At 36.0% G+C, this 14,509-nt stretch overlaps 1 protein-coding gene across 2 annotated transcripts in view; it reads right to left on the reverse strand.

Annotated features, from left to right (window-relative positions):
- LOC127441947 (parathyroid hormone/parathyroid hormone-related peptide receptor-like) overlaps positions 1 to 14,509 on the reverse strand; it is a 123,005-nt gene that overhangs the window by 33,682 nt on the left and 74,814 nt on the right. For both annotated transcript variants that reach the window (XM_051699543.1, XM_051699542.1), the window contains exon 3: positions 1,809 to 1,919. In XM_051699543.1, coding sequence (XP_051555503.1) covers positions 1,809 to 1,919 — 111 coding nt within the window. The remainder of the gene's footprint in view (positions 1 to 1,808; positions 1,920 to 14,509) is intronic.

Below are 14,509 nucleotides of genomic sequence, written 5' to 3' on the forward strand. Positions count from 1 at the left end.
CTCAGTCCATTCCTTGTGAAGTTCACCCAAATTCTTGAATCGATTTTGCTGGACAATCATAAGGTTCTCTCGGTTGGTTGTGCATCTTTTTCTTCCATACTTTTTCCTTCCACTCAACTTTCTGTTAACGTGCTTGGATACAACACTCTGTGAACAGCCAGCTTCTTTGGCAATGAATGTTTGTGGCTTACCCTCCTTGTGAAGGGTGTCAATGATTGTCTTCTGGACAACTGTCAGATCAGCAGTCTTCCCCATGATTGTGTAGCCTAGTGAACCAAACTGAGAGACCATTTTGAAAGCTCAGGAAACCTTTGCAGGTGTTTTGAGTTGATTAGCTGATTGGCATGTCAAAATATTCTAATTTTTTGAGATAGTGAATTGGTGGGTTTTTGTTAAATGTGAGCCAAAATCATCACAATTAAAAGAACCAAAGACTTAAACTACTTCAGTCTGTGTGCATTGAATTTATTTAATACACGAGTTTCACAATTTGAGTTGAATTACTGAAATAAATGAACTTTTCCATGACATTCTAATTTATTGAGATGCACCTGTATATATATATATATATATATATATATATATATATATATATATATATATATATATATATATATATATATTATATATATATATAATATTTCTAATGATTTTGATTATTAAATATATTTACTTATCTTTATTTGGGGGCCTTTCTCAGCAAATACTGATATATTCAATGAATTCAATTAATTAATCAGCACCTGATGAAAAAAACTTGATTACAAATTTTAAGTGATTGACAGCCCTAAGAATTACGTACAGGTCAGGGGCATGATTAAATGCATTTTTTTTTAAATTTTTTTATCAAATTATTTTTCTGTTTTTATAATTAAAGGTGCACTCATCTTGAACTTACACTGACACCTAGCGTCTTGGATGCTGCATCATTTAAAATCAATAGTTTCAGTTTCAGATGCCATTGTAGAAATGTAGTATTCACAGTCAGCCATGATTACTTAATCAATGAGTGAAAGCGTCAAATAACAGGATGGTTACTGAGATTAAACGAGTATTATTCAGCTGGTCATGGCAGCCCCCATGTGCGGACCCTCTCCATGTAGAATAAAACAGCTTTTATAAGGTTACTGATATGACTAGAGTCTTCATTTTAATGTGAGTGCTCATGATTTCCTACATATACTGGAAAATTACAATTCATGTCTTTAGGAGTTCAGCTTTTTTAAAGAGAAAAAATTATTGAGTGCAGTTTGAAGTTGATGTGTGTCTTTTCTTTCTTTTTTTTTTTTTTTTAATATTCTTTCTCATATCCCAGCTTGATATAAGTCAACTTTATTCAACCATTTGTAGGTTGATTTCACCTAAAAGTAACACTGTGGCTTTGTGGTTCCATCAAAACATTCCTGTTTGTTTGAACAGACCATCCAGCACGACATAGCAACACTGGCTAGACCAGTGGTGTGAATTTAAGGCAGAACTGTGTTTGTACAACCAGTCAAAGACGGGGGAGTTTTCTGGAATCTGTTTGAAAGCATCGATTATTGTTGAGATTCCATTTGATGAGGCTAGTGGTGCAGAAATTAAAATTAATTTGTTAAATTGACAGCCCGAATTGCTGAAGGTTTCACTATAAAATTTTGCCTCGACAATGATGTGAGAGGAAAAAAGCATAGAGATTTGGCAAAACATATGATTTTGGAGGTGGCTTCCAGCTCTCTGCATTCTGGATGTCATCCATTATTGTCAGGGGATATTCGTGCGCTTTAGACATGTGTCAGTTTACCGGAGGCCAGCGGTTGCAGCCTCACCTTTGTGGTTGAAGTCATATATGTACTCCGGGCAGGCAGTGGACACCATCCTTCCAGGAGCTCCCTCGGGCCAACACACAATGCCGTCCCACTCCGGCAGGCAGTAACCCTCTGTGACACAAAACAGGATTGACATTTTGAAAAAGTGAACTCTACTCCTCTAGCATTCACCAACCCAGCCACCCACTCCAGTAGTACAAGAAAAACCCTATCCACAATATGAGGAAAGAGCCAGAGGAGAGAGTGATGGAGAGATGGAGAGAAAGAGGCTGACAGTAGGCTTCTCCAACAGTCTGATAAATTCATTTTTGCTCTGTCTGAATGACAATGACACTCTCTGTTATTCTATTTGTTAAGTAGACTACACTGTAACAATAATTGTGGCATATCTTGGAACGCACTGTCAACTTATTTGACATTGTTTCATGTCCATGTTAGTTTTGCAGTTTAAAGTCAATGTTAATGTGTACTTTTATTTTTGCAATGTGACAGACGTATTTCAGAGTGAAAAAAGATATTAACTGAGAAAAAATGGAGGACGGGACATCCTAATAAATGTTCCAAATTTCAAAATTCATACTGATCATTTAAATATATATATATATATATATATATATATATATATATATATATATATATATATATATAAAAGAATACATACATATATATATATATATATATATATATGTATATGTGTGTGTGTGTATTTTTTTCCCTCATTATAACTGAATTTTTCATTTTTGAATTAAACGTTGTTTGAATTGTTTGAATTGAGTTGTTTGAAAATGTAAAGATTTTGGTTAATTAGCTAGTGAAAAATGTACTAAAGAAACAGTTAAATTTAGGAATACACCGATGTATCGGCTGCCAATATTTATCGGTCAAATATTGAACAAATTAAAACCAACGTCATATCGGTAATATGAATGAAAACGCCAATATGAAAAACCTATGATTTATTTATAATTAATTAGTAACACACTTTGTGAAAACTCTGTGAATTCAAATGCACAATCCAGAAATAATAATATGTAGAAGGGTTGGCATTCCTAAGAACATGTCATTTTTCATTTGTATTCTTCCTTGTTCTCACGTTAATGTAAAAAAAAACAACAACAAAAAAAAAACGCATGAACGGACGTGACAGTTGTGAAAGCGGCACTTATAGGCTACATGATGAGGCAAACCATCCAGAATGCTGTAAACCTAGCAGGCTTTGACCTCTGAGATATTGGTATAAAATCCATTAATGCTGCATGATTGGTTGAATTAAGATTGAAATCGCAATATAGCTATGTGTGATTACTGAAACTTAAAAGGCTGCGATATAAACTGCAAAAACAGAAGTGCAAAACAAACTTTTTTATATCAATTATCATGTTGCCATTTTTTTATTTAGTAATATATATATAAAAAATCTTCTACTTATCTTTTACTGTGGCTTTCTTTAAAACTTTGGCCTGTTATATGTTCAGCAGATCCAATTTCGATGGAAATTATTTATTGTTAGAACAGTGAAAAAGCATTTGTACCTCTTTGTAAATTTTTTAAGCATTCCTTATTAAAACAGTGATCTGATGACAAAATACTGGTATCGTTATCGTCTTCTAGTTTTTTATTAAAATCGGTATCGGTCCGAATTTTCATATTGGTACATCCCTAGTAAAACTGAAAGATTATGATTAATTAGCTGGCGAAAAATGAACTAAATAAAAAATACAATTTAAAAATGTTGGTTAATTAGCTAACACAGCTGCATTTAACAAATTTGACACTATATAAATCCATTCTGCATAATTCATAATTCTTTGAGGTCGAACAGACACCAGGAACACAATTCATGGTTCTGTACTTGAATTGAGCTTCTATTGTTGAACTAGCAACAAAGGTTCATGTTCAATTCTTTGAAAAAGACAAAGTGCAGTAACAAAAAAGACTTCCTGAATTAGACTCAGAATTAGACAACCTACAATATTTCAAATACTTGTACTTGAATAATATTGTGATGATAATAAAAAACCCAATTTTTGACAAAGAACCACCTAACTTCCTGAGAATATATCAATGAAAAGTTCTTGACTAAAGAGTCTAAATGATCGACGCTATTGCATTTAGATTCATTCACCCAGTTTAAACACTTTTTAATATTAGCTGTTCCTTTGAGTGTAGGTCCCAGATCTCTGATAAAGACAGAGAATGACCCCTTTTTTCCACAGTTTCTTAGCAAAGCGAATATTTATGGCTTTGCTTCCAGCCACTGTTATTGAAACCAGCTGCCCCCAACTTGCCACAAATAACTAGTTAAGGATAAACTAAACAGTGTACGGCTTTACTGCAGATCCATTATTTTCCTATGCCTGTAATTAAAGCTTTTCTGAGGGGAAATCAAAAGATATGATGGAGCGCATTTTATATGCCTGGAGACCAGCTTGTCACTTTTTTTGTGAATCTAATTAAAGGAGAGTTTCGGAAAACTGGCTGCAAAATGTGTGTTTCACTTTTCCAAAATAACAATGTCCAAATGTTGAGACCACCACCAATACCCTACTGGCTTTAGATATAGCTCTGCACAGAAACACCACATATACAGTTTCCAGCATTCCAAGGTTATAAGGAAGCTATAATCCTATCTGATGAGGTTGTGGGTATTGATGATGTCATTTGAGGTTTCTAAATAATACTTATCTTCTTGCCCCTTTCTTACATTAGATTCAAGACGCCTGGCCTGAATTGTGCTGGGCTTTTGATATATGAAAGCTTTTATAGCAATATTCTGGTGTTATTTTACACCCCAACCACAAAGTTTGAGCGTCAGGCTATTTTCACACACAGACTAGAAAGTCTCAGGGCTTGTGAAAGCCACATCCCTTTGCTGTGCGACTCAGGATGAAACCTCAGTGTCTTTCTCAATGAAAACCTTGTTCATGCCCCGCCATGGAGACTTGGTCTTAACCGAAGCACAAACGTGTAATAATAACAAATAAGAGAGCTTTGCAGTGCAGCAAGCTCTGAGGCCTAGCCTTGATTTGAGGTTGGTCTCCGCCACCTCCATCCTGGACTAGAATAGCTAAAACCAACTCAGCTAACTATTTGCTGAGCAAACAATCTAAAAAACACACCACCGATCCAATGGTCTAAAAATAGTTGGCTGAACGGTCGGTGGAGGGTGGTATGAAAACAGCAGCACAAAAACATCAGGGGTGGTCTCACAAAGACATGGTCAGGGGCGCGGCACAGTCTTATTATCATCAATAAAGACTAAAACAAAGACTGAATGAAAACATTTTGAAATAGAAATTAAATCTACTTAATTGGATAACATAATTTGAAACATTTACATCCACCTAAATGCCACTATATAGCAAAATTGATGCGGTTAAAAATATTTAAATGTCAGTTAACGCATTAACTTTGGCAGCCCTAAAATATTCAAACTGAAATGAAACAAGAAAGCACTGAAAAAAACTAAATAGTCAAAAGTCATAGGACCTATTTACACTTAAATTGTCTTGCTCGATCAGATCTTATTGGATATGCACATTCCATTTAGACTACAGATAAATGTGTTGCCGTAAAAACTATTCCTACCATTCCCGCACTATATCTTCCTGCAATATTTACTTCTATGCTGATGCTAATGCTAATGCCAGGCAGCAAAATTATGCACTTGATGTGGCTTGTAAAGTTTCTGAATCAAATGTATTACATGACATGCCAATTAAATACTTGAATTAATCACAAATATCAATATTTGCTGAGAAAGCCCCCCAAATAAAGATCATTCAAAATAAAAAATACAGAATTAAAATAATTAAAAATATAATATACATAATGAATATACTGCAATAATACAGATGGAAATATATAGCATTTTTGTGGCATTGTTGTAATGCATTTATTAGAGAATACAAAAAAGTGACTTAAGAAGTCAGTAAAAGACCTGGCAAGGCATTGGGAGACAGCCAAAGACATCCAGTTGCTGAATCAAGCCCCATGTCTTTCCTTCTCAGTGAGACTGAGGATTATAGCATGCAGCCGTTTCCTTTAGATCATGACCATTTCGTACTGCTACTACTGAAGGAAATCAACTTAATGCACTATGACATCCCTGGTGGAAAAACAAGCTTAAGCTGGTAGCAGTGTTTTGGAACATGGTAGCTGGTTTAAGCTGGTCATAAACTGGTTATGACCAGCTTGGACCAGCTAATAACCAGCTTCAACCATCTTAAGCTGGTCAGCTTAAACCAGCTACCATGTTCCAAAACACAGCTACCAGCTTAAGCTGGTTTTTCCACTACGGAATTTATTGTAATGGGGCCAGAAACGTCCTTGGCAATAGCCCACAATAACACCAGAATGTGAGCATTGCTTTGACGGCCATGCAGGAAAGACAGTGACAAGCAGTTAGCATGAAAGAGAGTCAAACTTCTTAGTCCTCAAATGGGGAAAATGCGCAATGTAAATCCAATACTTGGGAAGAAAGATTACATGTTAAATGCTGTAAGAATTCCAGATGCTGCAGGAATTTATACTGTACTACTGTTGAGAGCGAAAAAGATGGTGTGACCTGCTTCAAAAGACCTTGAGAAAATATATTGCAGGGCCAAACAATGAAAGCAAGTAATATTAGAACTTACAAACAGAAATGCTCCCAATAAAAGTGGGTAACTGACAAAAAATGATGTCCAAGATTATGAAAAGAAGAATCTTTATGAAATGTAGTTTAAAATGTTCCATGTTCTTAGAAATGTGATCTGGGCATGGTTCAGCAAGGCTGGAATCGGGCAGATTTGTCTTTGTGAAGGACGCATGAATCAAGCCACGTACAAGGTTATCCTGGAAGAAAACTTGCTTCCCTCTGACATTGTTCCCCAACTCTGAGGATTGGTTTTCCAGCAGGACAATTCTCCATGCCACACAGCTAGGTAAATCATGGTGTGGATGGAGGATCACCGGATCAAGACCCTGCCATGGCCAGCCCAATCTCCAGACCTGAACCCCATTGAAAAAATCTGGAATGTGATCAAGAGGAAGATGGATGGCCACAAGCCATCAAACAAAGTTGAGCTACTTGAATTTTTGCACCAGGAGTGGCATAAAGTCACCCAACAGCAATGTGAAAGACTGGTGGAGAGCATGACAAGACGCATGAAAGCTGTGATTGAAAATCAGGGTAATTCCACCAAATATTGATTTCTGAACTCTTTCAAAGTTAAAACATTAGCATTGTGTTGTTTAAAAATGAATATGAACTTGTTTTCTTTGCATTGTTCGAGGTCTGAAAACATACATGCACATTAAATATTAATAATATTGTAAAACAAAACTGTTTCACTACCAGTGTTGGGTAAGTTACTCAAAATAAGTAATCCACTACAAATTATGAATTCCCTAAAAATGTAATCCAATTACTTTACTGATTACTTCATCTAAACAGTAATCATATAACAAATTATTTTACTTTTAAGTTACTTTCTAAATCACTTTCAAAACAAATTCAAATTCAAAATGTCTGTATTTCCTCATTCATTGTCACACACCCTTCAGCTGTCACAGAAACGCTAACAGACGTACATATGAATTAATATGTAAAATGTATTACACATATTACTTTACTGCAAGTAATGTACGTAAAAGTAATTAATTGAGAGCCGGTAACATTAATCTGATTACAATAATTTAAAATGTAATGTGTTACACTTTTGACTAAAAAGTAATTATATTACAGTACCTAATTACTTTGTAATCAGATACACACAACACTGTTCACTACTACATTTTTTATTATTGTAAGAATGAATAAAATAAAATATACAAAACTTTATTATAAGAGTACATAATATTATAAATAATAATAATATGCCAAACTACTAATTTATCCATATTTTCAGCCTTTAAATGAGACTTTTACCCAAATATAACATGCATTGCAACCATTAAAAACATCTGGTGACACCTTTTTTCAGAGGTAACATGCTTAGCCTGATTTCTTCTACTGTTCTATGATCGGAAAGACGTGTGCACCCTTCCAACAGGGGTCGGAAAGCCGCCACCAGAAAGAGCGTAGCGTCATCAGGTGAACAGGTCAGATCTGACTCACCAGCCTGACAACACAAAGCCCAGAACAAAGATCTGATAGCAATAAATCACAGCCAAGATCCTGCACGTATATCATCACTACAGATGCTTTGCAGAGAATTGATAAATCAGGAACTTTTTTCAACCTTTAACACTGCAGTGCTATTACTTGATTATATTAATCTTATTAGAGACTGGAGTTTTGCTCTCTGAACAATGGCTCTAAATGCAATTTATGAACAAAAGGCAGAACATGCCTGTAGGAAAAGGTGATTTAGATTATTCTATACTTTTTTACCACTTTAATCATAAACCTCCAAAGCGTTCAGTCACTTCAGTAGAAATGTTAATGACCATGTTTACAAGCACTTAAGAAAAATCGTTTTTCTGAAACCTCATGTAGACACGAAAGCTAATTTCTTTACACCATTTAAGAAAGCGGTTATACACACCTGGGTTTCTCCCGGAGAACACGGCTTATTTGGCCAGGTAAACATATAAGTGCCATTCTGATGGGTGTTTGAGGAGTGTGCAGACAGAAAAACAAAAGTCATAGGATGGAGCCCAACAACAAGTCAACACAGTGGAAAAAATTCAACATTTCTCGGAGTACAGTGGAAAAGCACATACACTATAAACTATACCCTTTATACACACCAGTGTAAAATATCGACTGTCCCTTAAGTTCGCATATATGCACTCGTACACTGGTGGAATCCCAGAGTTTTAAGTAAGAGGGAAACCCCACTATTGCAGCACAATTCTGATGCAGGTAGCGATAGAAAGGTAAGGAAACAAAAACAGCAACAACTCTGGAATATCTGAAAATAAAGCAGAGCAACGGAGAATAAAATAGCGAAGTCTTCCTCGGATACCATGTTTGTTATTTACACAAGCGTTGCGGGTAAATTATGTCGCTGTGGGAAAAGCTGCTTACTGACCAAGGCGTATGTATACAGGAGGAAAGTGTAAGCCGCTTATACAGTGCATGTAAACCGTAACACTGCTTTGCCGTATAGCCCACTTTCTCGCAATAAGCCGCCTTCTGGTGTCCATGTAAACATAGTCACTGTGGTGGTAACAAACCTCAGTACTCAAGAGGGCATTACATTCAAACGTCTGTACCATTAAAGTGGATGTGTTTTTATTCAGGTAAGTTGCATTAAATATATTGACATTAATTTACTTGTTTAGCTCTTTTGACTAAGGCCAGTAAACATCCACCTAGCAACCACCAAGAACACCCTAGCAACCGCACAGCTATGCTCTAGCAACAACCCACAACACCCTAGCATAGCGGTGCCAACTTCTGCACTACACACATTTTCTTAAAAAATGTGAAAATCTAGTTGATATTAGCAATATTCATATCTGTCATTCATTAGTCAATTCTTGAAGAAATCTATAACATTCAAGAACTGCAAAATGAAGTGAGAGTGAAAATGACTTTGTAAGAGAGAAATACAAATCAAAGTTGTCCATCTTGGCAGTGACACGAAAGAGATGTCTGGAGGCATTAGGTGTGAAAGAGCTCAGACAAGGTACATTAACTCCATATGAATGAGAAGTAATGTGAGTGCCAGAGCTCTGTTCAGCATCAGTGTCCAGCTGCATTGAGATCAATGTGCTTTGATAGGAGACATGAACTTCTACTGTGTCCTAAACCCCTCATCATAACAGACGCTTTCACACTGCTGCTGCAGGATCAACTCGAAGCTTATTTTAGAACAATTCTACATTGAGCTATAGTCGCCACATAAACACAGTCACTGCCAAATGTTTACCACATCCTGGTTTTTTACTAAATAAAACAATGCTTCCATACAATGTTTACTGCCCTTTGTAATTATTTAAATAAAGTAATAAAAATATATGTTTTCGTTGCTCTGATTCTTGAGCACTGGGACAAAACAAAATATAAAACTTGTAACAAGGTTCAATGAATGAGGAAGCGGGAGATGGCGATTCTAACTCAGGTATGTCACTCTTTATTCTCATCAACATAAACACGTTTGCATAAGTCATAACGGTAAAGCTTCAAAGGGCAAGTCAAATACGGCAATGGCCAACACACAAAATAGCTTCAGGTGTCCCTCCCAGTCATACGCACACACACAGCTGTGCGGCGTCTGTTTCTCTCTCCCTCACTCTATGGACTGGGCACCTTTTTATTTCCCCCGTCTTTCACTGCGAACATAGAAACAGCAATTACCAGCAATTCATCTCAGGTGAAAACCCTTACCGCTTCCTCTCTCCCCAGACGAATGCTCGACCACGCCCTCACCTCCACAGAACTAAACAAAAGGGGGTGACACTTTACAATAAGGTTCCATTCATTAATATTAGTTAATGCATTAGGTATATATATTTACATTTATTCATTTGGCAGACGCTTTTATCCAAAGCGAGGTATCATGAAGAAACAATGAGCAACATATTTTTTGCAGCATTTATTATTTATAGTTAATGTTAGTTAATAAAAAACAATTGTTTATCATTAGTTCATGTTAGTTCATAATGTTTTAACTAATGTTAACAACTTTTGATTTTAAAAATGTATTACTATTTGATGACATCAACATTTACCAAGATTAATATAAGCTGCAAATTATTTGTTCATTCTTAGTTCATGTTAACTAATGTCACTAATGTGAAAAATTGGAACCTTTTGTATTGTTACTAAGTGTAACTAAGTGATACCAAAAAAAAACTAAAAAATGATTACGAAATTATTTTTGATTAATCTAATTAAAACATGTTCGTGTTAAAAATAATCAATACAATGATATTAAAATAATAATATTTTGCATATCACAATGTATTAAATGCAGCAGCCATTTATTTTTTCAGCTTTTTTTCCAGCTACTAATAGGACCCATATACTATTCCCAATACTTTTTTTTAATCAACATTAATATTATAGGTTCAAATGAATATGAATGTATAAGTAAGTATATTTTAGGTTTAGTTTTTCACCATTTAATCACCTTTTTAGCTACACTATTTCACTTTAAATAGTCAGTGTAACAAATGCATATTATATATAGTAAATATGGAAACACTTTACAATAAGGTTGTGTGCATTAACATTAGCTCCCTATCTGTCACTCACTGGACGTTGTGTCTTGGTAGCCCCAAACACCTCTGATCTTTGAGAAAAGGCCAGTGGGAATTGGCAAGTGGAATTTACATGCCACTCCCCCGGACATACGGGTATAAAAGGAGCTGGCTTGCAACCACTCATTCAGATTTTCTCTTCAGAGCCGAGCGGTTGTGTTTCAGCGAGCTGAATTCCTCCGCCAATCCATTCACCTCTACAAAGCAGTTGGATTTATGGAGCATTACGGCGGCTTCTCCCCCTCTTGCACCGGTGGAGTGCAGAGAACGCCCCTGGGTGCTTCAGCAGACTAAAAAAAGAGTATATTCTTTCTCTGAAAGAGTATATTTTCCTTCTAAAAGAGTGGCACTCACGGAGAGCATCTTTTTAAAGATGTCTTTCCGTTTGTGTATAATTCCTGGTTGCGGTCGTTACCTCTCCATTTCCGACGGCCACGATCGCTGTCTTACGTGCTTGGGAGCTGCCCACGCGGAGACGGCATTCGTGGACGGGTCATGTCCTCACTGCGAGAACATGACCATGGCAACGTTGCGGTCACAGCTTTCCTTCCTCAGAGGGAAAGCCACCCCAGCGACTCCCCGCCGCGGTCCTTTGACCTTTCCCATTGACCTTTTCTCAAAGATCAGAGGTTTGGGGCTCCCAAGAGTGACCCCTAGACACAACAACACAATGTCTCGTTCCCTCCATCAGGTAATGAAGGTTACGAAAGTAACCAAGACGTTACAGTTGAAGTCAGAAGTTTACACACACCTTTGGCCCATTCCTCCAGAGAGAACTGGTGTAAATGAGTCAGGTTTGTAGGCCTCCTTGCTCGCACACACTTTTTCAGTTTTGCCCACAAATTTTGTATTGGATTAAGGTCAGGTCTTTGTGATAGCCACTCCAATACCTTGACTTTGTTGTCCTTAAGCCATTTTGCTACAACTTTGGAGGTATAATTGGGGTCATTGTCCATTTGGAAGACCCATTTGCGACCAAGCTTTAACTTCCTGACTGATGTCTTGAAATTTTCCTTCAATATATCCACATAATTTTCCTTCCTCATGATGCCATCTATTTTGTGAAGTGCACCAGTCCCTCCTGCAGCAAAGCACCCCACAACATGATGCTGTCAACCTCATACTTCACAGTTGGGATGGTGTTCTTTGGCTTGCAAGCTTCATCCTTTTTCCTCCAAACATAACAATGGTCATTATGGCCAAACAGTTCAATTTTTGTTTCATTAGACCAGAGGACATTTCTCCAAAAAATAAGATCTTTGTCCCCATGTGCACTTTTAAACTGTAGTCTGGCTTTTTTATGGCAGTTTTGGAGCAGTGGCTTCTTCCTTGCTGAGCAGCCTTTCAGGTTATGTCGATATAGGACTTGTTTTACTGTGGATATAGATACTTGTCTACCTGTTTCCTCCAGCATCTTCACAAGGTCCTTTGCTGTTGTTCTGGGATTGATTTGCACTTTTCGCACCAAACTACATTCATCTCTAGGAGACAAAATATGTCTCCTTCATGAGCGGTATGATGGCTGCATGGTCCCATGGTGTTTATACTTGCGTACTATTGTTTGTACAGATGAATGTGGTACTTTCTCCCAAGTATGAACCAGAATTGTGGAGGTCCACAATTTCTTTTCTGAGGTCTTGGCTGATTTCTTTTGATTTTCCCATGGTGTCAAGCAAAGAGGCACTCTGGGTGAGTTTGAAAGTAGGCCTTAAAATTCATCCACAGGTACACCTCCAATTCAGTACACCTCCTATCAGAAGCTAATTGGCTAATTGTCTAAAGACTTGACATCATTTTCTAGAATTTTCCAAGCTGCTTAAAGGCACAGTTAACTTAGTGTAAATTACTTGTGTCATGCCAAAGTAGATGTCCTAAACGACTTGCCAAAACTATAGTTTGCTAATATTAAATTTATGGAGTGGTTAAAAAATTAGTTTTAATGACTTCAACCTAAGTATATGTAAACTTCTGACTTCAACTGTAACTACATTAATTAACATGAACTAACAATAAACAATACTTTTAAAGCACTTATAAATCTTGGTGAAAGTTAATTTCAACATTAACTAATATATTTAAAAAATAAAAGTTGTATGTATTAGTAAATGCATTAAGAACTAACACGAACTAACAATGAACAATTCTATTTTCATAAATTAGCATTAAACAAGGTTAATAAAAGATGGAAAAATATATTGTTAATTGTTTGTTAATTTTAACTAATGTTAACAAATGCAACCTTATTGTAAAGTGTTACTGAAAATATATTACATAGCATACATTACATAGCAAAATATAAGATGATATTCCATGTAGTCTCTCAATTAATATAAGGTCATAAAAGCTACAAGCATAATAATCTGTCCCAAAGTAATAATCTGTCCAGAAGAGCCACAAAGCCAAAATAAATAAATAAATACATAAACTAAAACAGATAAATAAGATAAATACATCTATTTTTCAAAGGAATAAATATAACAGAGATTACCGGATAAAATTACTTACTTCTTGAGAAAACATTATAAAATCCTATTAATATGTTACTGTAATTTCCTCAGATATGAGCATGAGCAACTATTTTAAGTACAATATGTGTTCATGTGTTTTCAAGTTCAAATCTATTCTGTGTGACTAATTTATTTGCAGCCATGTCATGTTTCATTCATTTTTTTAACTTAAAACTACAAATGTCTTGTGCACAGTCCCTTTGTGTGAACATACCATCGAGAGCCTGGATACGAGATTCCTTACTCTCGCTTCAGTTCACACATAAACATCTTTAACTGTTGTGAGACAACAGTGACTTAACAGGAGTAAAATAAGCCTGTAATGAGAAGAAAATATTATGGCAGTCTAGCTATGACAATAGGCCGGAAAAAACGTTATTTAAAAACGCTTTTAAGACAATCCACCAGGGTAAAAAAAGTGACCACAGTGAAAGGAAACTGAGGATACCATAAAAAAAATCCAACCCTTTCACACACTCTGCTACTCACAGATCTCTATTTAATGTGGCAAATGACCCAACAGGGATTACACAGAGCTATGCTATGCTATTTTCCAGGGGAAAATTTGCACACTTCTAGCAGCAGTTTTTTTTTTCTAAAGCAGTACAAAACCCTTTTCTGATATCACAATGCCAATGTGTCTTACAGACACCATGACAAGGTCATAAGGTCATTAGGTAAGGATAAAGACACCAGAATTTCATGATTTCTTCAAAGGGGCTCCAGCAGCTATTTCTATCTGTCTGATGTTGCCTTTAATTAATGTCTGAATGATAGTATTTACCAAATGAGCGCACATCAATGCCATACAGTGTCGTAATTATTAGTGGGAAACTCAGGATTTTCTGTAAGCCCAAACTTTCCGAGTTGGGAAATCATAGCGGAAGACAATTGAAAAATGTCATACGTTTTGATTTTGAATGTTTGAAATGTATTTACTATTGTATAAATATTACTAGTTTAATTTATGGGGTAACAGGCTTGTGCAACAAAATTTGT

This window comes from Myxocyprinus asiaticus, chromosome 6 (genome assembly GCF_019703515.2).
Source record: "Myxocyprinus asiaticus isolate MX2 ecotype Aquarium Trade chromosome 6, UBuf_Myxa_2, whole genome shotgun sequence".
Taxonomy (NCBI): Eukaryota; Metazoa; Chordata; class Actinopteri; order Cypriniformes; family Catostomidae; genus Myxocyprinus; species Myxocyprinus asiaticus.